Genomic DNA, 24524 nt, shown 5'->3' with positions numbered 1-24524 from the left:
CAGAATTTAATTATGACTTGGATAGTGCTGCAGTTTGATCGGTGATGAGGTTACTTCAGTGATTCCCAAGCCTGTCCTGGAGGAACACCAGCCACTCAAGTTTTCAGGATGTCCACAAGGAATATTCATAAGATCAATTTGCATATACTGCCTCCTTGGTATACAAATGTATCTTATGCATATTCATTTTTGATGTCCTGAAAACCTATCTGGATGGGGTTCTCCTTGGAAAAGCTTGGGAACCCCTGAGTTACTTTATTACAAATCAAAAATACTTATCAAGATACTCATGGAGCAAAATATTATTATTAAACTAGTGTTTAAGCCCGTTACATTAACGGGTGCTAGAATAGATGTGTAGAATGTCTTTCTTTCTGTCTCTCTCCCTCCCGCTGTCTATCTTTCTTTCTGCCTCTCTCCCTGCCCCCGTCTATTTTCCTTTCTCTCGCTCCCTGCCCCCTTTCTTTCTTTCTGTCTCTCTCCCTGCTCCCGTCTTTTTTTCTTTCTGTCTCTCTCCCTGCCCCCTGTCTGTCTGTCTTTCTTTCTTCTATTGGCTCCCGGCGCTATCCATCACCATTTCCTTAGTCCTCTGTACCCTTTTTGCCTTCATCGATCCTCCACTGCATTTATCACCCTTTCTGTCCCAGCTCCATTCCTATCTATCCTTCCTTCCATTGCCTCCAAGGCCATTCTTCCTGTCCCTATATTCCACCCCTACCCAGTTTCTCTTCCTTTTTTACCCTTTCTCTTGTACCCCACCTCAGGACCAATTTCTCTCTCGTTTCTCCCCTGCCCTTCCCCATGGTACTGCAACTCTCCCCCTCCCCATTCCAACCTCTGCCACTTTAACCCTCTTCACCCAACCGCACCCCAACACCAAAGCCTGCACCAATTCAAACCCTACCCCCAATAGTATCCTCAGACCACTTTCTCCAGCTCCTGACTTCCCCACCTACCTCCTCCCTGGCCACTGAACTGAATCTTTGGGCAAGCTGCCCCTCCCCAGCCCTTCACTCTGATGGACCCTACATACACACACACACACCTGGTCCACCGCCCCCACAAGCCTGCCCTCACTCCCCCCGCATGGGTCTGACCTCCTGGACCCCATTACTTACCCGAGGCGGCAACAGCGGTCCTGACCTACCAACCCCTCTTCCCTCCCTCTGTGCCCCAAAACAGTAGCAGCAGCAGTAATCCTGCCAGCAGTGGCAGCGCTGTAAACAGGCTGTTCGCGGCCAGCCCTGACAGGGCCTTTCCTCTACCCACATCCGCATATGTTTACAGTGCTGCCACTGCTGCTTTGGGAAAGGGAGGTCAGGACTGCTGCCACTGCGCTGAGACGCTTCTCTGCTCGGCAGTTCCTGCTGCCACTGCACTGAGACACTTCCCTTGCTCGGTGGTTCTATTCTACTGCGCATGCGGAGGCATGGAGGCATGGAGTTTCAAGTGTGCATGCGTGCTAAGGGTTTTATTATTATAGATTATATGCACAATTATTTTAAATCCTGTATATTTCATCTGTAATTTTTTGTTCAGGATTCCCCCCATCATAAGGCCTGACACTTGCTTCCACCAACACCCTCCTGAGGCTCGACCCTTCCCTGTAATTTCCCCTCCTCACATTTGCCTGACTCCTTCCCACCCTACCCCACCCCAGGTTTTTCTGCCCTCTTTCCAGGATGGACACATCTTTGTCCCCAATTCTATCTCCCCTATTTTCAACTTTCTGCTTTCCCAGAGATGCCAAGTTACTCAGTTCCAGGCTGGAGATTTATGGCTAGTCCTGGATTTATGACCGCCCCATCGCAGCACTGATTTCAATGAGCAGGATCAGGCACTACAAATTCCACACTACTTTGGATTGTACATTCAAAACCAGGACAGGCCAAAAATTTCCAGCCTGGAACTAGGTAACTTGGCATTTTTGCTTTTCAGCTCTCTTCCCCCACCAGAAATACCCACAAGCTATACTTTAGCTGAATGTTGTGGCACTGACTACGTCCTTGAATATCGCAACCTTTGGCGTCACACCTCCGAAAGCACATTCCGTAATAGCTAAATGAAGCAAATTCTGTCAGGTTAGCGGTCAACCTCAATAGGCAAAGAAAAACAAACCATTAACTTACAACAAGAAGATATGGGAACACTGATCGCCAGGATGATCCAGACAATGTCCACCTTGCTGAGACAGATGGTTGCTCTGTGCTGGCTTGAGTCCCCTTCAGTGACATGAGAGATATTTCCTACCGTACCAGGCTTCCAGGTTCCTGCTGGCACCAGTCTGTTGAGGAAATTTCCTGTTGCTGTAGAGCCAACTGTTGTTATGGAGTTGGGTGTCCTGATTGTAGGTGCTGTAGATACTGTAGGTCCCTGGTTTTGTAAGGTTGTACTATTAACTCTGTAATGTTGTTTTGTAAGAGTCCCAGTAGGCATTCCTACACTGCCAAGAGAAGATTTATCAGCCTGCAGGGAAGTCTGAACCGGGACAGTTAGAGCTGATGCTGTTTCTACCCCTGGATCTGGACTTGTTAAAGAGAATCTGGTTTTATCTGGGTTTAAATTCACCAAAGAGGCATTGTTGTTCAGCATTTTCCATGGTTGATAAGAGGTGGGTTGGAAAGGCACCAATGGGGTTTTAACATTGTTTGATGCCTCTTGGATTGGAGTGTTAAAATCCGCTGTCTGTGACCAATGGCCTGGTATAATCTGTGTTGTGCCCTGTTCTGCTGATTGTTTAAGGCCTTGCAAGACATCTCTACGCAGGAGAAAGTCCAAGCTGGTTGAAGATGGCACCAGGATCCTTTGACCATCATTACCACCTGCAGCCTTGAGCTGAGTCCTAATTGGAAAGGGCGCCTGGAGCTCTTCCATAGCACTCTGTGATTCACTAGTTGGGACAGCATTGCCTTTGTAAATATGAAATGTATGCCCTGTGGTATACATTGCTGCTGAAGGTGAAGAGCTGTGATTGGAGATGTGGTACATGTCCGGCCTAACTCTGTGATCTGTGCCATTGCTGATTTGCTGTTGGTAGAATGAAGAAACCTCTCTCCTCATTGAGCTTGCAGTTTGAAGATCTACATGAGTGCCTTTTGGGGAGGGATCCATGGTTGGATGGCCTCTCTGTCTAGGCATTACCATGGTGCTTGTGGTGGTGGTGTCTGTTTGGAAGGCCTGGAGTGGGGAGCTAGGAGTTTGTTCTTTACCAGTGAATGCCAGTTCTTCCGTTAATACCAAGATTAGTAGAATGCCTGCAACCAAGAAGAAAGTAAAATGGTGAACAAAATTCCCCACATGACTGGGATAAAATTGCATTATTGAAGAACTCATACATGAGAAGGCAGACTGATTCCTCTCCAAGGTAAAGCACAACCCCGCACTTTGGAACATACTTCTAGAAAGGCTTTGTTTAACGCAAGAGTATCTCTACTTCAGGAATTAGGTGAAACCTTAGCTCGTTCCCTGCAAGACTTTAAAGGAAGAAGCAACCACTTAGCTCAGGGGTAGGCAATTCTGGTCCTCGAGAGCCGGAGCCAGATCAGGTATTCAGAATATCTACAATAAATATGCATGAGATAGATTTGCATCTCAAGGAGGCAGTGCATACAAATCCATCTCATACATATTCATTGTGGATATCCTGAAAACCTGGCCTGGCTCCAGCTCTCAAGTACCGGAATTGCCAACCCCTGACCTAGCTATCACACACCCAAGGACTAAAACCAGCTGCACATACTCGAGCAGGTCTTGCTTATCCACTCCTATTCTAGCTGAGATCATTTTCACAAACCTTTTATGACTTCATGTGCAATTTTTCTTAGTCACCTTTATTTTCTATTTAACTACTGTTGCATTATCATATCAGGGGTGTCAAAGTCCCTCCTCGAGGGTCGCAATCCAATCGGGTTTTCAGCATTTCCCCAATGAATATGCATGAGATCTATTAGCATACAATGAAAGCAGTGCATGCAAATAGATCTCATGCATATTCATTGGGGGGATCTTGAAAACCCGACTAGAATGCGGCCCTCGAGGAGGGACTTTGACACCCCTGGTCTATATGCTTCACTACTGCTTACTCCCTGTGCTGTCTATTAAGTTGTTTAATATGTATTGTGCTGACATTGTAACTAGCATAGAGAGACATTTAAAAAAAATGTCCAAGTCAGAATCGGGATGTCTTGCTCATAATGTTAAAAAAAAATAATTTCTAGCTCACAGCCATTTTCAAACAGGGAAAATATCTAGATTTTCTGTTCAAAAATGGCTGGATATTTTTGTGCTGAGAAATGAATAGCCATTTTTCAAAATGAAATATCCAACATGTATGGCAGAAAACCAAGGATAGGGATGTCTGTCAGGCATCATTTTGAGAAAAATGGCCATACATATATCCAGACTGAGCAGATAGGTAGCATGAGTGGTTAGTGCAGTGGACTTTAAAACAAGAAACCCTGGTTCAACTTCCACTTTAACTTTTTTATTTTGGAATTGTGAGCCCTACAGGAACAGAAAAACACCTATTAAACCTCAATGTACACAAAAAACCTTCAAGCTTGCAGGTGGCTTATATATTTAGGTACAGTAAGTATATTTGGTTTCTATAAGGTTCACAATTTAAAAAATTGAGTTAAAGAGCCCACTACACTAATCACCAGGTTACTAATCATACTTGCTTTCTGAATGCCTATAATACCTTGTAGGCCTGGTAATTCTTTCCAGTTTCACTTTCAGTTAAGTTTCCATATCTAAAGCTGTAAAATCCCAGTTGCATGGCCCCGCCCCATTCTGCCTCCAAGCCCGCCCCCAGCCAGTCTCATATCTTCTTTTCCGTCGGGTCTGAAGGATCTCAGAGCATACGTGGATGCATGTGACGTTATCCGTGCATGCTCAGAGGCCCTCCGGACATGGCGGAGCTTTCCAAAACCCAGACAAAACTGCCAGATTTTGGAAAGTCCGTCCAGGCACCCGGATAGTCCTCTAAAAAGAGGACATGGCTGGGTTTTCCCAGACATCTGGTAACCCTACTTTCAGGGGAGAGGGAGAGGGGAGAGTAACCACTAGGGAAATACATAACTTGATTACTTACTACACTTTGTTTACAGCAATTCTGCTTTAAAGAATCACTTTACTGTCAAAGTCCAACTTTCTTATTTTTGTGTTTTACCAGCATCATCCTGCTTGTCATGAGGCAGGAGACATTCATCCAGTGCAGTTGAAGCCTCTTACGATTCCTCAGGGCCACTTCATTTTCACCTGACTGCACTGTGATAAATGGCAGGACAAAGATCTAATGAGAGTACCGGGAACACAAGCAGTGAGGCTGGTACAGTATCAGAGAATTCTCTTGGCGGTCAAGCTAGGATGTTGTAATAGCTTGCTAAAGGAGTTATGGGGTGAGATGGACCTTGGGAAATTTAAGAAGGTGCTAAAAATGTTATGGTCAAAATTCAGATGCTGCAGGCTTTTAAACACCGTCTACATTTAAAGATATTCCATGGATATTGGTACTGAAAATCAGGGTATAAAAGAGCTCACTGCCGTTATCCTGGTCACAGTGGTATTCACTTCAGTGCTGGTACCTAGCACACTATCCTGTTAATTTAAGAAAGCTTTTCGTAGGGCCCAGATTCACTAAAGATAGCGATTCAATTGCTGTTGGCCAATTCTCTGGCTGATTTTCAAACAGCAATTGATTCACTATCAAGTTTGCATGCAAATGATTTGAATGGAGGTGCAAATCATTTGCATGCAAACTCAGCGACTCAATCGCTCAGTGAGCAATTGAGAGCAATTGAGTCCGTGCGGAGCCCTGTCAGGAGATACAGCTTCCTGTCACTGCTGTTAGGGCTTCTGCCATTTTTTTTTTTCATTTTTTTTTTTAATAGCACATATATTTTGCGTGTATTATAAACGTAAAATATCTGCCCCCCCCAAAAAAAAAAAAGAAAAAAAAGCTCTTCCCAACAAAGCGCCCCTTCCCTCCCTTCTCGAACCCAAAAAATGGCAGGAAGGATGGCCACTCCCTCCTGCCACCAGACACTCCTCCTCCATTGCGCAAATATGGCAGGAAGTATGCCCACTCCCTCCTGCCATTGGCTCCCCCTGAACTGATATGACAGGAAGGATGCCCATTCCCTCCTGCCATTGGCCCTGCCCTGAGCTGATATGGTAGGAGGGATGTCCACTCCCTTCTACCATCGGGTTGGGTCCTCCCCTTGCCGTTGCACCCCCCCCCCCGTACCTTTAAGTCGGGAGCAAGAGGGGTGCTCAGTCTCTCCTGCTCCGTTGGCTGCCATCAGCAATGTGGACATTAGGCCCTGCCCTGGTGCATCATGTGATATATGGGGAGGAGCCTAAGAAAGTCGCTGACTGGCCAAAACAATGGCCAATCAGGGACTTCCTTAGGCTCCACTCTAAGGAAGTTCCTGAATGGCTCAGGTGCCTCAGGCGCCTCCCAAGGGAGGAGCCTGAGGTGCCTGAGCCAATCAGGGCTTTAGGCCCCTTCCTGTGCATCTCATGATGCACTGGGGCGGTGCCTAAGGCCCACATTGCTGACGGTGGCTGGCGGAGGAGCAGGAGGGACTGAGCACCCCTCCTGCTCCTGACTTAAAGGTACAGGGGGAAATAGTGTGGGGGGAGAACTGATGCAATGTGATGGCAGGAGGGAGTGGGCAGGCCTGATGGTAGGAGGGAGTGGGCATCCCTCCTGCCATATCAGTTTGGGGGGGCCAATGGCAGGAAGGAGTGGGCATCTCTCCTGCCATATCAGTTCAGCACGGGGGGGCGATGGTAGGAAGGTATGGGCATCCCTACTGCCATATTTGCGCAAGGAGGGGGGAGCTTCTAGTAGCAGGAGAGAGTGGGTATACTTCCTGCCATTTGTGGGTTGCCGCGTGTGGTAGTAGGGGTCACTGGGGGAGGGTCGGTGGTGGGAGATTTTAAAAAAATTTTTATGGGACAGATATTTTACGTGTATAATATCAGTGCCATACCTCTTTAAATCTCACTATAGGAAGCAACTTCTCCGGCCTGGCTCCCATCTGAAACCACTTCCTGTTTGCGGGGCCAGGAAGTGACATCAGATAGAAAGTCAACACTGGCACGAGCAGCAGGATGGAGAAGCTGCTCGCACTGGTGAAGATTTAAAGAGGTACAGGGGAAAAGGGAGGGTGCAAGTGAAGGGTGGGTGGGGGGTGGGGAAAGAGCGGGGGAGAAGGCATGGAAGGAGCAGGGTGGGGCTAAGAGGAGGGCATTGGGCACAACCACTCCGGGTGCCTCCTACCCTGACTACGCCACAATCCCATCTTCAAATTCTTCAATATACATTTGTTTTCCCCCACTCAATATTAAATCCAACTATTTATTCTACATCCTAGGACATTTCCCCATAGAACTTACTATACAAAACAAATTCTGATTGTACAGTAGTATCTCAGCAAAGCAACATCATCCATTTTAGTACCAGGCATACTGTGAAGCAATATACAACTCTATAAAAATTGACTCAGGAGCTGAAAAAATATCTATCATGTGGTCTGGCATTGGTTATCCAGGTATAAATTTAAGACTGGTCAGTGTTTGACACAAGTTGACTGATCCCTATTACACTGTGTCTATCTAAATGATCTCTCATTTTGTTCTTTAAAATAACTTCCACCATTTGGTCACGGTTGACATCGGGTACCCCAGACAATTGTTTCTAGGATCATCTTTTTTGTTTTTTTTCTGTTTCCTCTTCTTTCTTTGTATATATATCTATGCATCATTTCTGACATTATGTAGTCCATATAAATTGTCAATTTGCATCCTTTTTGACCGGGACATTTGTCTTTGTCTTTGTTATTGAAAAAATTCAATAAAACTTGTTTGAACTTAAAAAAAAAAAAAAAATTGGTGTTACTGTACATTGATCATCACACATGTCCTCATTTTCCCGTGGCTGTTTTAAATGATAGATTACAGATACTAGTAACAGGTTAGCAATTTCCTGATTGAGCTGTTTTAGGACTTGCAGTAAATACCATCCAACCCTGACACCAATACCAGAGCTGAATTAGACTGGTCACGTATAATATAAGACTATGAAATACTGTGCTGAGCAACAGTGAAAATAGCAAATGCTTATATGCCTGCCCTTTCTCTATTTCGGAATCTGAAATAGACAGGAGGCTTTAATAAATCTAATCTGAGATGAGTGCAATTTATCAAAAGAAGTCAGTGATGATGCACTCCAGCTGCATGTGGAAGTGGCTCACAATTAGATGTGAGTCAGCAAAATCTATTAGTAATGAAGTGGTTTCAGCCAAAAGCTGACTTTCCTAGTTTCATGCTATGAAACTAAATGCTGAAAAAGGAAAAGGAAACCAATAAAAATCTACAGATCAATCCAAACTAATAAATCAAGACAGACCACCAAAAAGATTGCTCTAGATATCAAATCAATTTAAAATATGTACATTTACAAAGGTTGTACAAAGATTGCAGACATTAAATAGTAATGGTTTCAGATAAAAGAGACAGAGCACAGAAGAGGCCATGGCTTTCACAGCTCCAGAGAGGTAGATTGACTGGACTCTACATCTTAAAAGTCTGAGGACCCACTCGACATGATAGATTATAAAGTGAAGTTTGGTTGGTAGAAGATGACATCAGGTGTTCAGACCTGCTGATCATTAACATTTCATTTCAGTTATTGCTTCATCTGATTGAAAAGGAGTCATATAATGGTGCAGGAAAAAAAAAAAAAAGCAACTATGATGTGACTTAGAATTAACAGTCAATGAGGTGTACAGATTTATTACTGGCGCTGCCCAAGCAATGAACGAGCGAATGAATGGTAATTAGTATGTGCTGTGTTCTGCCTGAACAAAACAGGTATAATAAGCCTCTCATTAAAACTGTGGCAGATGAGGAGGAATCTGAGGTAGAGTTTTGTTTCTTCAGCACTTTATTATTTGAAAGAGGACTCAAAAGTAATTTATCCATATGTCTTTATGTACTGTATATTTTCAGCAACGTATGCTTTGTGGAGGAGTAGACTTAGTGCATTGGCCTGCAAACTAGGGGAACTGGGTTCAATTCCCACTGCAGCTCCTTGTGATTCTGGGGAAGTCACTTAACCCTCCATTGTCCAGGTACAAAAATACCTGTAGATCAGTATTTCTCAACCTGCGGTACGTGTGGGGTATGTGGGCCGCCTGTTGGGGGTACATGGGCTGGCTGCTGCCTGGGATCTTTCCCTGCCTGTACCCCGCCCCCGCCCCCCACTGCTGAAGCCACCACCACCACAGCTGATTCCTCCCTGCCCCACCGTCGAAGCCAATTCTGACACCCGACACACTCCATTCCCACCCACTGCTGCCCATCCTGCCGCCACTGCAACAACAGGGACAGGACGGGACAGGCGTGTGCAGCAATTGCACACAGCCATCCCACAAGCCTTCCCCCCCATTGTCAATTCTGACATCAGAGAGAAGGTTCCGGACCAGCCATCTGCTACCTGGCTGGCCCGGAACTTTCTTTCTGTCGTCAGAATTGACGTCAGGGGCAAGGCTTGTGGGTTGGCCACGTGCAGTCACTGCACAAGCCTGGCCTGTCCCTGTTGCTGCTGTGGTGGCAGCAGCAGGGGTGGGAATGCAGCGTGTCGGTGGCAGGGTTGGTATCAGGGGTGGGGCAGGGAGGAATCTGCAGTGGGGGTGTCTTCAGCGGGGGGCAGGCAGGGAGAGCGAGAGAGGAAAAAAAAGGGGAATGGAGGGTGTTAGGTGGCAGGGTAGACTTTGGGGGTAGAGAGGCAGGGAGAAATCGGTGGCGGTGGTTTCAGTGGGGGGCAGGCAGAGAGACAGGAAGAAAATGTTGGGGGAATGGAGTGTGGCAGGTGGCAGGGTTGGCTTCAGGGGCGGGGAGGCAGGAAGAAATTGGCGGCAGTGGCTTCAGTGGGAGGGGTGCAGGCAGGGAGAGAGGAAGAAAAAGTTGGACTCATGGAGGGACACAGAGATGTTAGTTGGGGAATGGAATGAGGTCTGGAGGAGAGGAAGCACGCAGGAGAAAAAGAAAGAAAGAAAGATTAAGAAATATTGGATGCACAGTCGGAAGGAAGTGCAACCAGAGACTCATGCAATCACCAGACAACAAAAGGTAAGAAAAATGATTTTATTTTCAATTTAGTGATCAAAATGTGTCAGTTTTGAGAATTTATATCTGCTGTCTATATTTTGCACTATATTTGTTTATTTTTCTATAGTTATTACTGAAGTAACATTGCATATTTTAAAGACATCTGCCTTGACCTCTATGAAAACCCCCCAAATATTCTGAATAAAATGATGTGCCCTGTACCCTGTCTCATCCCGCAAGAACTGATAGGCAGCCATTCAGAGTGCAGGGAGGTACCAAGCAGGCACGCAAAAAGCGCGCGCCTGCCTCGTGTGCCGCTGGCACTGCCAGAAGAGAATAGGGGAACCAAGGCAGGAACGCGGAAAGTGCACTGGACTGCCAGGATGCCAAAAAGAGGTATGGGTTTTGTTTTTGGGTTTTTTTAACATTCACTCCTTAAGACGCACCCTTATTTCTACCCCCTTTTAGGGGGTGGAAAAAGTGTGGCTTATGGAGCGAAAAATACAGTAATTAATATTTTCTCTGTGTACAATGTACTTTGTGCTTTTTTAATTTTGTGGTTACCATTATGTATTAATAAGATTATATTGTGTGTATATGAAAAATGAATGGAAGAAATTGCATTACATTTAGTACTATTATTACGGGGGTGGAGTCTGTGCGGGTCTGGGGTGGAGCTTGGGTGCGGTTACTCAGTTGGTATTTGATAGGCTTAGGGGGCACTTGGCTTGAAAAGGTTGAGAAACACTGCTGTAGATAACGTCATCCGCTTTGTGACCACAGAAATCCAGCCCCTTTCTCCTTTAAATATGCTTGCCAAATATGCTAGCATAATCTTAGCACCTACATGTAAGCACCATTTGCACACTAAGAAGATGATTCTCAAAACTTACTGTGCATTTAACAATGGCGCTAAATCATCATTAAATGCATGTATTTTACCACTGTATTATCAAAATGGCTCACTGTGGTCTTTTCTGTGCTTTCTGGCAGCCTCTGATTGTACTACGAGTGCTAAAAATTGCACATGCAAATATGGGTGTACACCCAATTTGCACATGTAATTTAATTGACTATGAGCTAATTAGCACCAATAATTGGGATGAGAACATAAGAATAGATTTACTGGGTCAGACCAATGGTCCATCAAGCCCAGTAGCCCGATCTTACCACAACCTCTGGCACTGCGTTCCAGATCTCAACAAGGAATTATAGTGCTAATTGGATTTAATGAAAATTTACGCACATAAATTTAGGCATGGGGTCTGTGCCTAAATTTTATGCAGGGTTCCAAAAAGGTGACACAGCAATGGGAGAGTCGTGGCTGGATCAGGGACATTCCTGGAATTTATGCATGCAGTTATAGAATAAGACGGATCCGCGCCTAATTTAGGTGTGAGGATTTATATACACTAATAATAATAATAACTTTATTTTTGTATACCGCAATACCACAAGCAGTTCAGAGCGGTTTACAAAGGAAGAGACTGTACACAGACAGCGATGTTACAGAAAATATTTTCAATTACATTAGTAAGCCAAAAGATGGTACTGCTCCCTAAGATTCTGTATCCCTTGCAAACTATTCCCCTTTGGGTTACTGATAAGGAAATCCGCTTGTTTCGTTCTACACTTTCCTCTTTTATTTGGCGTCATAAGAGAGCTAGGATTAGCTCTGCTACTTTGGCTTTGGATAAATCTAGGGGTGCGTTGAATCTTCCCGATCTTCGCTTGTATAATGTCGCAGCTTTGTTTCGTTTTATCCATGAAGGATGGTCAGGTTGTTATAAATTTTCTTCCAGGGGATGGGTTGAAGCCTGGTGTGCTCCTCATTCAGTCTTGTTCCTTCTTCATACCTCGCTGTCTGTTATCCCAGGAGGGGGGGCAAAGTTTGCGTTTCTTTTACCCTTGCGCCGTGCGTGGAGGTGGTGGCGGCGTCGGCAGGGGAAACTTCCAGCAGCCTCTCTTCTACTATCCTTGTCTGGGAATGTTGATTTTCCACCGGGCATGGGCAATTCTTGGTTTCACCAGTGGGAGCAGAGGGGGTGTAGAACTCTTCAGGATGTCCTGCAGGTGGGGGGAGGTCAGTTCCCTACTTTTGCTCAACTGCAAGACCGCTGGCACTTGCCCCGAAATCATTTCTGGGCCTACCTTCAAGCCCGGCATTATTATTTATCTCTTGGGCGTAAATGGGGGGAGGCTTGGCTCTGTGGTCCCTTGGATGTACAGTTTTTTCAGGTGCCACCTGCTTTCAATAAATTAGCCACCTGGTATCGGATTCTGAAGAATTTTTCGGATTTGGGGCCTATGGACCGCCTGGCAGTCGGAGCTTGGTCTTGAATTGGACCGAAGGGCTTTTCTTGATCTTTTTGCCGTTGTGCAGACATTGGGGGGCTCCACGGATTTTAGGGAGATGCAATTTAAAATTCTGCATCGGGCTTATATCTCCAGGGCACAGGGGGCACGCATGGGTCTCTGGGAGGATGCAGTCTGTACCAAATGTAATCGCTCTTTAGGTACTCTTCTGCATCATTTTTTGGAATGCCCATCTTCCGCTATATGGTTGCGAGTTCTCCCATTCTTGGAGCATATTCTTCAGCGAACTGTGCCCTGGACCTATGGCTTCCTGCTCTTGGGAGATCAGTGGGCTTTGATTGAGAGTGGGCTTACGCTACCTCAGCGCAGGGTTCTTTACATGGCTGTTTTGGTGGTGAAAAAGCTCTTGTTGCAACATTGGGTAGCTGAGTCAGTGTGCTCTTTCCCGCAGTGGATTGCTCGTTTTGCCGCGGTGGGGCGATATGAGCTTCAACGCATTCCCAAGCATGGGACTCTTATCCTCCGGTGTTATTCCACTTTATGGAAGAGGGCTTTACAATTCTGTTCTAGTTTGGCGTCGGAGGACACAAATTTGAGCCCTTGAACTTTGAGCCCTTGATTTTTCTTGGATGGGGGCCACGTCCTCTCTTTGCTACCTTACGGGGTGTCTGCATGGGTGAATGTTTGTGGGAGTTAGGTGTGGTGGTTGTTTGGGGGTTTGCTTGTGGGATGGTTGTTGTATGATTGTTGCGGTCTGATGCCGGGTGTTTGGGATTTGTGTGTGTTTGTTGGGGGGTTTCATATATTACACACAAAATGTCAATTGTGTTGGCCATCCAGCCGCTTGGGTTTGCTACAGTGAGCCATTTGATGTTATTGTTCTTCACTACTGCTGCCCTCCATGTTTTGTGTTTCTGGTTTCTTCCCTACTGATTGTATGTACCATTCGCAATTGTTAATAAAGATATATACAAAAAAAAAAAAGTAAGCCAAGAGAGGTTAGGTATATCCAGAAGAATATCAGAGATACAATAAGTATTTCAGAGATACAACAAGGCAGGAAGGAGTCAGAGACATTTATCAAAGAGATTGATTTCCTGAAGGATTGGTAGGAGGGTGTATTTGAAATTAGGGTAATTAGGCATTTATTCCATTTGCTTGCTTGGAATGACAGTGTTCTATCAAGGAATCTCTTGTAGATACAGCCCTTTAGGGAGGGGAAGGCAAACAGATAGGCATTGCGTGTGCAAGTGGTGTTTGGAAATACAAAATGGTGCAACAGGTAGATTGGGGATGAACCTGTTAAGGTTTTGAAGCAAAGGCAAGCAAACTTGAAGATGACCCTTGCCTCCATCAGCAACCAGTGAAGTTTTCTGTAGAACGGGCTTACATGGTCTGACTTTTTGAGACCATAAATGAGACGGACGGCAGTTGGTGTGAATGCCATGCCAAAAGTTAAGTGCTATTCAATAAATGGCAATTAACCTTCAGTGCCATTTGTAGAATAACGATCAGCACTATTTTGATTGGTGCTGATATTTTTTTACACACCATTTATAGAATCTAGTCCATAATGTGCAGTAATCACAATCATCCTAATTTAAAAAAATCAGATTCTCTCATTTTACATTCACATGAAAATGCTTAGTACACTTGGTATTAGAACTACACTGCTATCTCTTTCAAAGTGCTACAGTTTAAAGCAGGTTATAGGTAAAGTGACCATACGTCCCGTTTATAGATCCCCTGTCCCTTTGTCTCCACACACAGCTTCGGGACGCCAAAATATCCCGTTTTCAGGGACAGCGTCCTGAAGCTGTGCACAGGGACAACGGGACAGGCGATCACTTCCTCTTATTCCCTGCTATGCAAAAAAACCCAAACAAACCCTCCCTCCAGCGCCTGATTCAACCTGTGTCGTCAGAATACACTCACCAAGTCCCACAGCAACAAGTCTCGCTCATCAATTACTGATGGTTAAGGATACCCTGACAATGACACATTTAAAATTCTTGAAAACCTTTGTTATTTACACAGAGTAATCTCAGCTGCAGTAGCATAGCCAGAGAGCAGATTTTGGGTAGTTCTAAGGAGTAAATGGATGAACACTAGTTGTCCTTTCTACTCCCCCCCCCCCCAAACAGACACACACACTCAACTTTTAAAAGAAACTACTGTATAAGTACCTGAAGATACCTGAGCCCCGCCAGCTGACACGTGAGTGTTCAGGATCCTATATCAACTTTAATCCACCATACAAAATGTCACAGTTCATCAAGGTACAAACACAATAGCATAGATCTCTCGACACGGCTGTGTTTCGGCTGGTTTTACTTCGTCAGGAGAAGGAATGATCCTTGCAAACATATCAACACATAAAATATGAAACAATAAAAAACTAAATAATAAAACGAATTCTAATGTCTTGAAATGTAAAAAGCATTGTAGCACCTGTGCATATAACCAGCAACCAGATTGTTGCTGGTTATATGCACAGGAGGCAGGCCAGATGACACTACCAGGTAACATTAGATAGATTGTGAGCCCGCCAAGCCAGACAGGGAAAAATGCTTGAGTACCTGAATAAGTTCATGTAAACCGTTCTGAGCTCTCCTGGGAGAACGGTACGTATGTACAGAAAATTGAATAAATAAATAAATAAAAGGAGAGTAAATAGGACAAATATAAATCCCCACCCCTTATCAGTATATTCAGGGTTCTGGGACACTGATCCTCTGAGCTATATGCACAGAAGTAGCCAGCTGCTTAGAAAAATTCTCTGCCAGCTCCCACAAAACTATTAACCAGAGAGAGACAAACTGTTTCTCCCTACTCCCTTCCCTTTCTGACTCCAACTGTCTTCTGACTCTACCTCCACACTGTTTATCAGGCTCAAAAAACTCTTTCAAAAGAGCCAATAGTAGTTCTTGATTATGGTCAGGAGTCCACACAGTGTGCCTGACAACCTCCCTGTTGCCATGACATCAGAAGCCTGTTTACAGTGCTCCCCCGCGAATTCGCAGTCCACAATTCATGGTCCTTGTCATTTGCGGTATTTTCCGACCACGAAGGGGAGGCAGGAGAGGGCAGCTGGAGCACTGGCGAGAGAAGGAAATCACTCCCGGTATGCTCCGACCGCCTCTTCCTGTACTAAAGTCAGGCCTCACCAATCAGGAGCTTCTCCATCTTCTCCCTCGAACAGAGGAGATTGAGAGGGGACATGATCGAAACATTCAATGTACTGAAGGGGATAGACTTAGTAGATAAGGACAGGTTGTTCACCCTCTCCAAGGTAGGGAGAACGAGAGGGCACTCTCTAAAGTTGAAAGGGGATAGATTCCGTACAAACGTAAGGAAGTTCTTCTTCACCGAGAGAGTGGTAGAAAGCTGGAACGCTCTTCCGGAGGCTGTTATAGGGGAAAACACCCTCCAGGGATTCAAGACAAAGTTAGACAAGTTCCTGCTGAACAAGAACGGGCGCTGGTAGGGCTAGTCTCGGTTAGGGTGCTGGTCTTTGACCAGAGGGCCTCCGCGTAAGCGGATTGCTGAGCATGATGGACCACTGGTCTGACCCAGCAGCGGCAATTCTTATGTTCTCTGAATTGAGCTTTAGTTTATAATCTCTCATCCATTTATTCATAATATTGTAGACATAATCTCTTGGATCATATTTAGAGAAGCACTAACATTTGCAAAAATAGGTAAAACAATCGTTATGTCATCTGCATAACTAAAGATCTTTAAATTGAGGAATGCGAGTTTCTCATCTAAAGATGCCAAGTAATGTTAAAAAACACCGGGGAGAGCAAAGACCCTTGTGGGACACCACAAGGGTTACTCCAAATTTCAGAGAGAATACCCTTGAAAAACACTTGGTATGTACGGAGCTTCAGAAAATCCTGAAACCATCATAATACTTTGCCCAAAATGCCCATGGTATCAAGACAATCAAGTAGAATGTCATAATCAACCAAGTCAAAGGCACTACTGAGATTGAACTGCAATAATAATGCTCCCCTTCCTCTGCTAAACAGTGTAAACAAATAATTCATTAGTGAAATTATTAATGTTTCAGTGCTATATGTAGAGCAAAACCCGATAGGAAAGGGTATAAAAAAGAAATATTTGCAAACAATTGGTTAATTACTTGGATAGATTTCTTTTTTACACCCTTCCCAATTGGGTTATTTGCCAACAATTGGTTAATTGCTTGGATAGAAAACCCTCCATTAACTTCACAAATAACGGTATAGAGGCAACAGGTCTAAATTGACCTCAGAAATTGACTCACAGCGTAATGCATAATAATTATAAATAAGAAATAATACCCTATGCTATAATCCTGGAAGTGACATCAGAGGAAGAGCTGACACTGGCTTGAGCAGCAGGTTGGGGTTGCTGCTCAAGCTGCAAACGTTAATGAGTTATGGGGGAAGAGAAGGGTGTGCGCACTCCCAGCAAAAGGGAGCGGAGGGGGCAGGGAAGGAGCAGATGGGGGTGGGGGGTGGAGAAGAGGTCAGGGGAGGGGCGCCACCATCCCAGGTGCCTCTCACCCTCACTACACCACTGATCACATATCTATGTTTCTATGCACTGAGAACCCCTCTTTGACTAATGCATTTTCTTCGTTAGCCACAGTATCTCCAATTTTACACTCAATTATCATTCCACTTCCAAAAATACTCAGCTCAACAGCTATTACACTCTTTCCACGATTCCTCTCTTTCCACCTTACTTTCCTGCCTTATTGGGTCAACTTCTGAGTGAAAAGGGTGTACAGAATGCTAGGAATGTTTAAGAAGAGGATCATGAGCAGATCGGAGAAGGTTATCATGCTGCTGTACCAGGCCATGGTACGCCCTCACCTGGAATACTGCATCCAGCACTGGTCGCCGTACATGAAGAAGGACACTGTACTACTCGAAAGGGTCCAGAGAAGAACGACTAAAAATGGTTAAGAGGCTGGAGGAGTTATCGTACAGTGAGAGATTAGAGAAACTGGGCCTCTTCTCCCTTGAAAAGAGGAGACTGAGAGGGGACGTGATCGAAACATTCAAGATAATGAAGGGAATAGACTTAGTAGATAAAGACAGGTTGTTCACCCTCTCCAAGGTAGAGAGAACGAGAGGGCACTCTCTAAAGCTAAAAGGGGATAGATTCCATACAAACATAAGGAAGTTCTTCTTCACCCAGAGAGTGGAAGAAAACTGGAATGCTCTTCCGGAGGCTGTTATAGGGGAAAACACCCTCCAGGGATTCAAGACAAAGTTAGACAAGTACCTGCTGAACCAGAAAGTACACAGGTAAAGCTAGGCTCGGTTAGGGCACCGGTCTTTAAACCAAGGGCCACCGCATCGTGCCACTGCTGGGCACGATGGACCACTGGTTTGACCCAGCAGTGGCGATTCTTATGTTCTTCTGTGTGCCTCACTCAATTGCTTTCCATGACTGTCCTTGGAAATAGCAGAATGTGTCTTGGACAAGATAACCTCACAAAGAGCCTTGCTATATCTTTTGTCTCACAATTTGAACTTGGATTTCACATTTTCCACCTTCATTCTTAATTCTGGCTGGAAATGTATTGCACTGCTAGTGTTCCCAGAGCACACAAAAGCCAGTCACTGGAACTCCTGAGGATCTATTGCTTTATTCCCTGCCTGCCAAATTTTAGATTGGTGCACATAGTTCCAGAACTTACATCTTGTTGGAAGGCTTTTATTTTCACTAGATTTATTTTGCAATATTAAGTCCTCCGTATGAAACGCCACTGGCAAAATAAGCGCTCATGACAGCTGGATTGCTGAATTAATCTTTCTGAGGGTTTTTTTTCCCTTGCTCTTTGCATTGTTGCCATGTTTTACTTTACCTGTAAGTCGAGCAGGATTTAAAAAATAACTTTATCTTCATATTTGTGGTTTTAAGGCCTGATTCATGAAAGTCTTTTCTCCTTGACACATGATGGAAGAAAAACCTTTGTGAATCAAGCTCTTAGAGAGTCTTTAACCAAGCTGTGTTATGCTAGCACAGTATATGTAAGTGTGGACCTGTGCTAATGTTCACCTAATGTGGGTAGAGGTGGGAGTTGAACATGACATGGGCGGGTTGAAGGAGTGATTAGCTATGACAGATGGAGTGTGGACTGGGGCTGCGAATAAGTTATTATGACAGCTGAAAGTTAATATGATACTTACTACTACCTCAAGATGAGGGAGTATCGTATGTACTTGAATATAAACCGAGATTTTGAGGCCAAATATTTGGCCCCAAAATAGGGATCTATTTGGCCCAAAAATAGGGATCTCGGTTTATATTTGAGCCATTACCCGACTGATGGTGTGGCTGTCCACCATTCAACTCCCGAATACCACCAGGGCTGTAATCTTCAATAGAACGATCCTCCCCCCCTCTCCCTACTGAATACATGCCCCCCCTGATGAATCTTAAAGCTGATATCCTCCATGCACACAAACCCCTGCCACCACCACCCTCCTCCCCGCCACCACACCCCACCGTCACACCCCACTCCCCGATATTGCACTTACCATTAGTACTGGAAATCTGTTGCCACTGTCAATGCTGTATTCTGATCTGGTGCAGAGCCTTGAGCATCTGTGCATGCTCAAAGCCTGCCAGTTCCCGCTCCCTTTGAGATTCTCAGAGTAGGCAGGAACAGGCAGGCCTTGAGCATGCGCAGATACTCAAGGCTCCGCACCAGATCAGAATACAGCATTGACAGTGGTAGCAGATTTCCAGTACTAATGGTAAGCGCGATGTCAGTGAGTGGGATGTGCATGGAGGAGGGTTGTGGTAACAGCGGGGGTTTGTGTATATGGAGACTAGTGGCTTTGAGATTCATCACGGGAGGCATCGTCTTATTGAAGAGTACAGCCTTCGTGACAGGGTTGGTGTTACGGGAGAGCAAACAGAGCAGCTGCCCTGGGCCTCACAACTCCAGGGGCCCCAAGGTCTGGGCATCTTTTTTCTCTTGTCGGGCCATCTCTCTCCCTCCCTTCCCCTCACATTCATGGTGCTTTTCAAAACCAAAGTTTTCGCTCTCAGAGGGCCCCTGACATGGCAGCACTGATGCTTCTCTGACTCAACTTTCTGTTTCCGGTTGAGTGGCTCACGTCAGAGGAGAAGCGTTGGGGCTGCCATATCTGGGGCACTCTGAGAGCAAAAACTTTGGTTATGAAAAGCGCCGCACAGGAAAGGGGAAGGAAGGGAGGGAGGGAGGGAGATGGCCCTACAAGGGGAAGAGGTTAACATAATATAAGTACTGCCATCTCCGGATCAGACCTTCGGTCCATCAGGACCGGCGGTCCGCACACGCGGAGGCCCAGCCAGGTGTACACCTAGCATAATTTTAGTCACCCATATCTCTCTATGCCTCTCGTAAGGAGATGTGCATCTAGTTTGCTTTTAAATATTAGAAAAGTGGATTCCGCAATAACTTCCTCTGGGAGGGCATTCCAGGTGTCCACCCCTCGTTGCATGAAGCAGAACTTCCTGATATTTGTCCTGGACTTGTCCCCCCTTAGCTTCAGTCCATGTCCTCTTGTCCGTGTCACATTGGACATTGCAAATAATTTTTTTTCCTGCTCTAATTTGTTGATTCCTTTCAGTATTTTGAAAGTCTCGATCATATCCCCTCGCTTCAGGCTTATTCTGTGGAGAAAGGGGGGGCAACAGAGGCTGGATGGAAGATGGGGGGGAGTGAGAGGGGAACAAATGCTGAATGGAAGTTGAGGTGGGGGAGCAGATGCCGGATGGAAGTGGGGTGTACAGAGAGAGGGGAGCATAGTAACATAGTAAATGACGGCAGATAAAAACCTGAACGGTCCATCCAGTCTGCCCATTAGTTATACCCATTAAAAATACATAATTAAATTAACTTGTCTCTTTGATATTTCTGGGTCATAATCAGCAGTCACTGGACAGAAGTGGGGAAGAGAGAGAGGGGAGCAGTCGCTGGAAGGAAATGGGGCGGAAAGAGAGGGGAGCAGTCACTGGAAGGAAGTGGGGAGGATAGAGAGGGGAGCAAACACTAAATAGAAGTGGAGAGAGGGGGGATCAGACACTGGATAGGAGAGATAGGGGAGCAGCTGCTGAATGGAAGTGAAGGAGCAGACACTGAATGGAAGTGGGGAGGACAGAGAGAGGAGAGCAGACACTGAATGGGAGAGAGAGGGGGGAGCAGACACTGGATGGAAGTAGGGAGGAGAGAGAGGGGAGCAGACGTTGGATGCAAGTGGGGAGGAGAAAGAGGGGAGCAGCTACTGAATGGGAGAGGAGCAGACACAGGATGGATCTGGGGAGGAGAGAGAGGGGGAGTAGACATTGGAATGAAGTGGGGAGGAGAGAGAGGGAGAGCAGATGTTGGATGGAAGTGGAGAGGAGAGAGAGGGAGAGCAGATGGATGGAAGTGGAGAGGAGAGAGAGAGAGAGAGAACACATACTGGATGAAGGAGGGGTAAAAGAAAAAAAGGCACATACTGGATTGGGGAAAGATGATAGAGTTACTGAAAGGGGTGAGGGAAAGAGGTGGCAAGCTATAGGTAGACACAATGAAAAGAGGGAAATTGAGGACTGGATATTAAGAAAGAATCTAATCTAGATAGAAGGAGTAAATAAACTGAGAAGGAAGACCAGGGAAAAAAAAGGAAGGTAAAGGGAAGGGAGATCTTGTTGCCTTTTCTCCTAATTAAGAACATAAGAGTTGCCATACTGGGACAGACTGAATGTCTATCAAGCCCAGTATCTTGTTTCCAGCAGTGCACATTCCAGGTCACAATTATCTGACAAGATTCCAACAAACTAAAACAGATTTTATGCTGCTTAGCCTAGAAAAAAAGCAGTAGATATTCTCAAGTTTTTGTAGACTGGCTCACCAGGATCACTCAAATTTCTAATCTCGGTTTAAACTACTTGTCTTCCTTTTTTCCTCCTTTTTTGGGGGGATAAGGTCACCTCAGTTTATATTCAGATTGGTTTATATTTGAGTATATAAGGTAAATGCAGCTCCAGTACTTGGTAGTCCAGTAGCATGGCCACAGACCCAACATTATCTGATTCTTCCTGATATGCCCCAGGTCTGATCGCCCACCCAATCTGATTCCCCAACCATCCAGCCTGCATGCACCCTGACTCCCTTATCAGATCACCCTCATTCTGATCCCCCAACCCCCTGGATCTGATTCCCTGATCATTCCCACCCCGATCCCTCAGCCTTTCTATCTGATCCTCCAATAAACCCATCCTATGAATTTAAATCCTATCCATATGTCCTCAAGAAAACCCTCCCTCTACCCCAGTTGCCCCCCTGGCCCCAACCAGAACCGATACTTATTTAGAGGTGATCAATGATAGTCTAGCAGGTTGGGGACAGGAACAGTCCACTCCCACTCTGCTTGCCTCTGGGAAGCAAAGTGGCTGCCATGACCCTAGCATAATATATTATAGAAAAGTGAACTGAGCTTTGACTTTTTTAAATACTGCTTATGCATATGCAAAAAAGATTGATCTCATCAGATTCAAACTTCTGAGAATGCTCTGTGCAACACTGCAGTTAGCTTTGGGCAGACACATCATTGTTGTATTATACTGTGTATGCTTGGTTTTATTTGCTCTTATATTTATTTAAAGTGAATGAGTTGGGAGCTGTTCCTACTCATATTATATATCAGTCAATTACGTTACCACAACCACAACAGGTGGCATTTATTTTATCTAAACCATTTTTTTTTTCCTGGAGACAATCTTGGATGAAAGATATTTGTCTTTGTCTGCGATGACAAATGCATTTTCATTTTCAAAATTGCTCTGAAGGCATCAAGTCTTGTTCCTGAGGTGAATATTTACTTCCATCGGTGTGCTATCAACCTTTGCTTGCCACAAGAAATACCTAGCAATGCCTTTGTGTAAATTCACTTTATCAGGGTATATTTTTTTCCAAATGGAAAGAAGGGAGGCATGCTGCATAACTAAGGTGCCCATACGTCCCATTTTGAATGGGACTGTCCCGTTTTTAGATACCCTGTCCCGTTGTCCCCACACACAACTTCGGGACACCGAAATGTCCCGTTTTCAGAGACAGCATCCCGAAGCTGTGCGCAAGGACAATGGGACAGGTGATCGCTTCCCCTCCCTCCCTGCTGCGCTAAAGCTAGCCTCCCTCCTTCCCTCCCTCCAGTGTCGATTCAACCCCCGCCCCCTGGTCTGCTGCCGCTGCTTACCGCTCACAAAAGGAAGGTCCAAGCGCCGGCCCACTAGCCTTCTTCCCGACGTCAATTCTGACGCCAAAGAGGAAGTTACGGGCCAGCCAGGCAGCGATTGACTGGCCTGGAACTTCCTCTCTGACGTCAGAATTGATGTCGGGGGGAGAGAAGACTTGTAGACCTGGCGCTTGTGCAGAGCAGTCGCTGCACACGCCTTGTTGCTGCGTCAGGGAAGCAGGGTGGGTTGCCTTGTCGGAGGGAGGGCAGGGGAAGCAGGGTGGCAAGGAGTGAGAAAGAAATGAAAAAGAAGATGCACAATCAGAAGGAAGTGCAACCAGAGATTCATGAAATCACCAGATAACAAAGGTAGGAAAAATGATTTTATTTTAAATTTAGTGATCAATAATTTATATCTGCTGTATGTATTTTGTACTATATTTAATGAGATCCATAAGAACATAAGAATTGCCGCTGCTGGGTCAGACCATTGGTTCATCATGCCCTGCAGTCAAGCTCACACGACGGCCTTCTGGTCAAAGACCAGCGCCCTAACTGAGACTAGCCCTATCAGCGAACGTCCTTGTTCAACAGGAACTTGTCTAACATTGTCTTGTGTTTTCCCTGTGGATCCCCTCCCTGCTTTCTGCCACGGTCCGTCCCTAATGATACAACTTCCTGTTTCTGCTTTAGCTCTGGCAGGAGCATAGGATAACCAAAGGCCTTGAGCTCAAAAATGGATTTGTCAACAACCTGTGACAAAAAATGGATTTGTCAATGACCTGCAACAAAAATGAATTTGTCAACGGCCAACACGGATAGAAGGGGGAAGACCAGCTGTTCCGAAGGGGGCCCCCAAGGTTCTTGACTTGGGGATGGAAGGGATTGAGGGAAGGAAGGAGAAATGTTAGGTCTGGGAGTGAAAGGGAGAGGGAGATGTAGCATCTCTTTTTCCCCTCCGTCCAATTGTTCAGTATCAAGGAAGAAGAAGTATAGTATGCATCAGTCTTAAGAGCATGTACAGAATCGAAATGATAAAGAGAATTGGTGTGTGCACCATTTCTTTAGGAGAATAAAATTTAAATACGTAGACTGGTTTTGAAGAGGAAGTAAGCAGATATATTAAAACAAAACGGGATAATCTATGTTCATATTCAAACCATTGGGGTATGCACTTTGAAATTCAAAAATGTTTTTTTGCTCTTCCTGTAATAAAAATACATCTACATCTCAGTAGACTCTTGACAAAGGCATAGATGCCGAAACACTGTCAGTGTTGAATCTTTGAGTCTTCGCAGTGCTACTTTCAATAGAGTGAATTTTGAACTTTGCACCCGTAGCTGAATTATTGACATCTCATCCTCACGACTCCTTTGTTGTGCCTTGATTGTCTCGTCGTTGAGGCCTCCTTGGGCTCCCTTTTTGGTAGCTTTGGTATATGTGCATCACAAATATTTTTGTATTGTATTTAGTGGCGTAGCTATACAGCTGATTTGGGGGAGGGGGTGGACCCAAAATGGGTGGATGGGCACCAAATTTTCTCCCTGCCTGAATGCAAAATATAAATTCTTGAGCTGGTGGGGATCCCCAAGCCCTCATAACTCAAGACCTCTTCCTCCAGTTCAGCAGCCAGAAATCTCCAGGCTTTGCAGCTACATGGAAATATCTTCAAGTTGCCACCGTTTTATGCATGTATGAAAGCCAAGCGGGAGTGGGGAGGTGGAGGCAAGGCAGCAGCAGCACCTTTGTAATACTGCTACTAACAGCAGAACTGGGAAAGTTCTGGTTGTGGACCTGAAAATGGGTAGGAGGTGGTCATCAGCTGGTGAGACCAAGACGGCTCTCCCAGACATCTACCCCCCTCCCGCTGAACTGGCA

General features: G+C 45.3%; 1 protein-coding gene across 2 annotated transcripts in view; it reads right to left on the bottom strand.

Moving 5' to 3' along the window:
• TMEM108 (transmembrane protein 108) overlaps positions 1 to 24524 on the bottom strand; it is a 402601-nt gene that overhangs the window by 56143 nt on the left and 321934 nt on the right. For both annotated transcript variants that reach the window (XM_033930212.1, XM_033930213.1), the window contains exon 4: positions 2130 to 3254. In XM_033930212.1, the coding sequence (XP_033786103.1) occupies positions 2130 to 3254 (1125 nt within the window). The remainder of the gene's footprint in view (positions 1 to 2129; positions 3255 to 24524) is intronic.

Source organism: Geotrypetes seraphini, chromosome 2, assembly GCF_902459505.1.
Source record: "Geotrypetes seraphini chromosome 2, aGeoSer1.1, whole genome shotgun sequence".
In the NCBI taxonomy this organism is placed as follows: domain Eukaryota; kingdom Metazoa; phylum Chordata; class Amphibia; order Gymnophiona; family Dermophiidae; genus Geotrypetes; species Geotrypetes seraphini.
The sequence above is the reverse complement of the archived record's forward strand: the minus strand, read 5'-3'. Positions and strand labels throughout refer to the sequence as shown.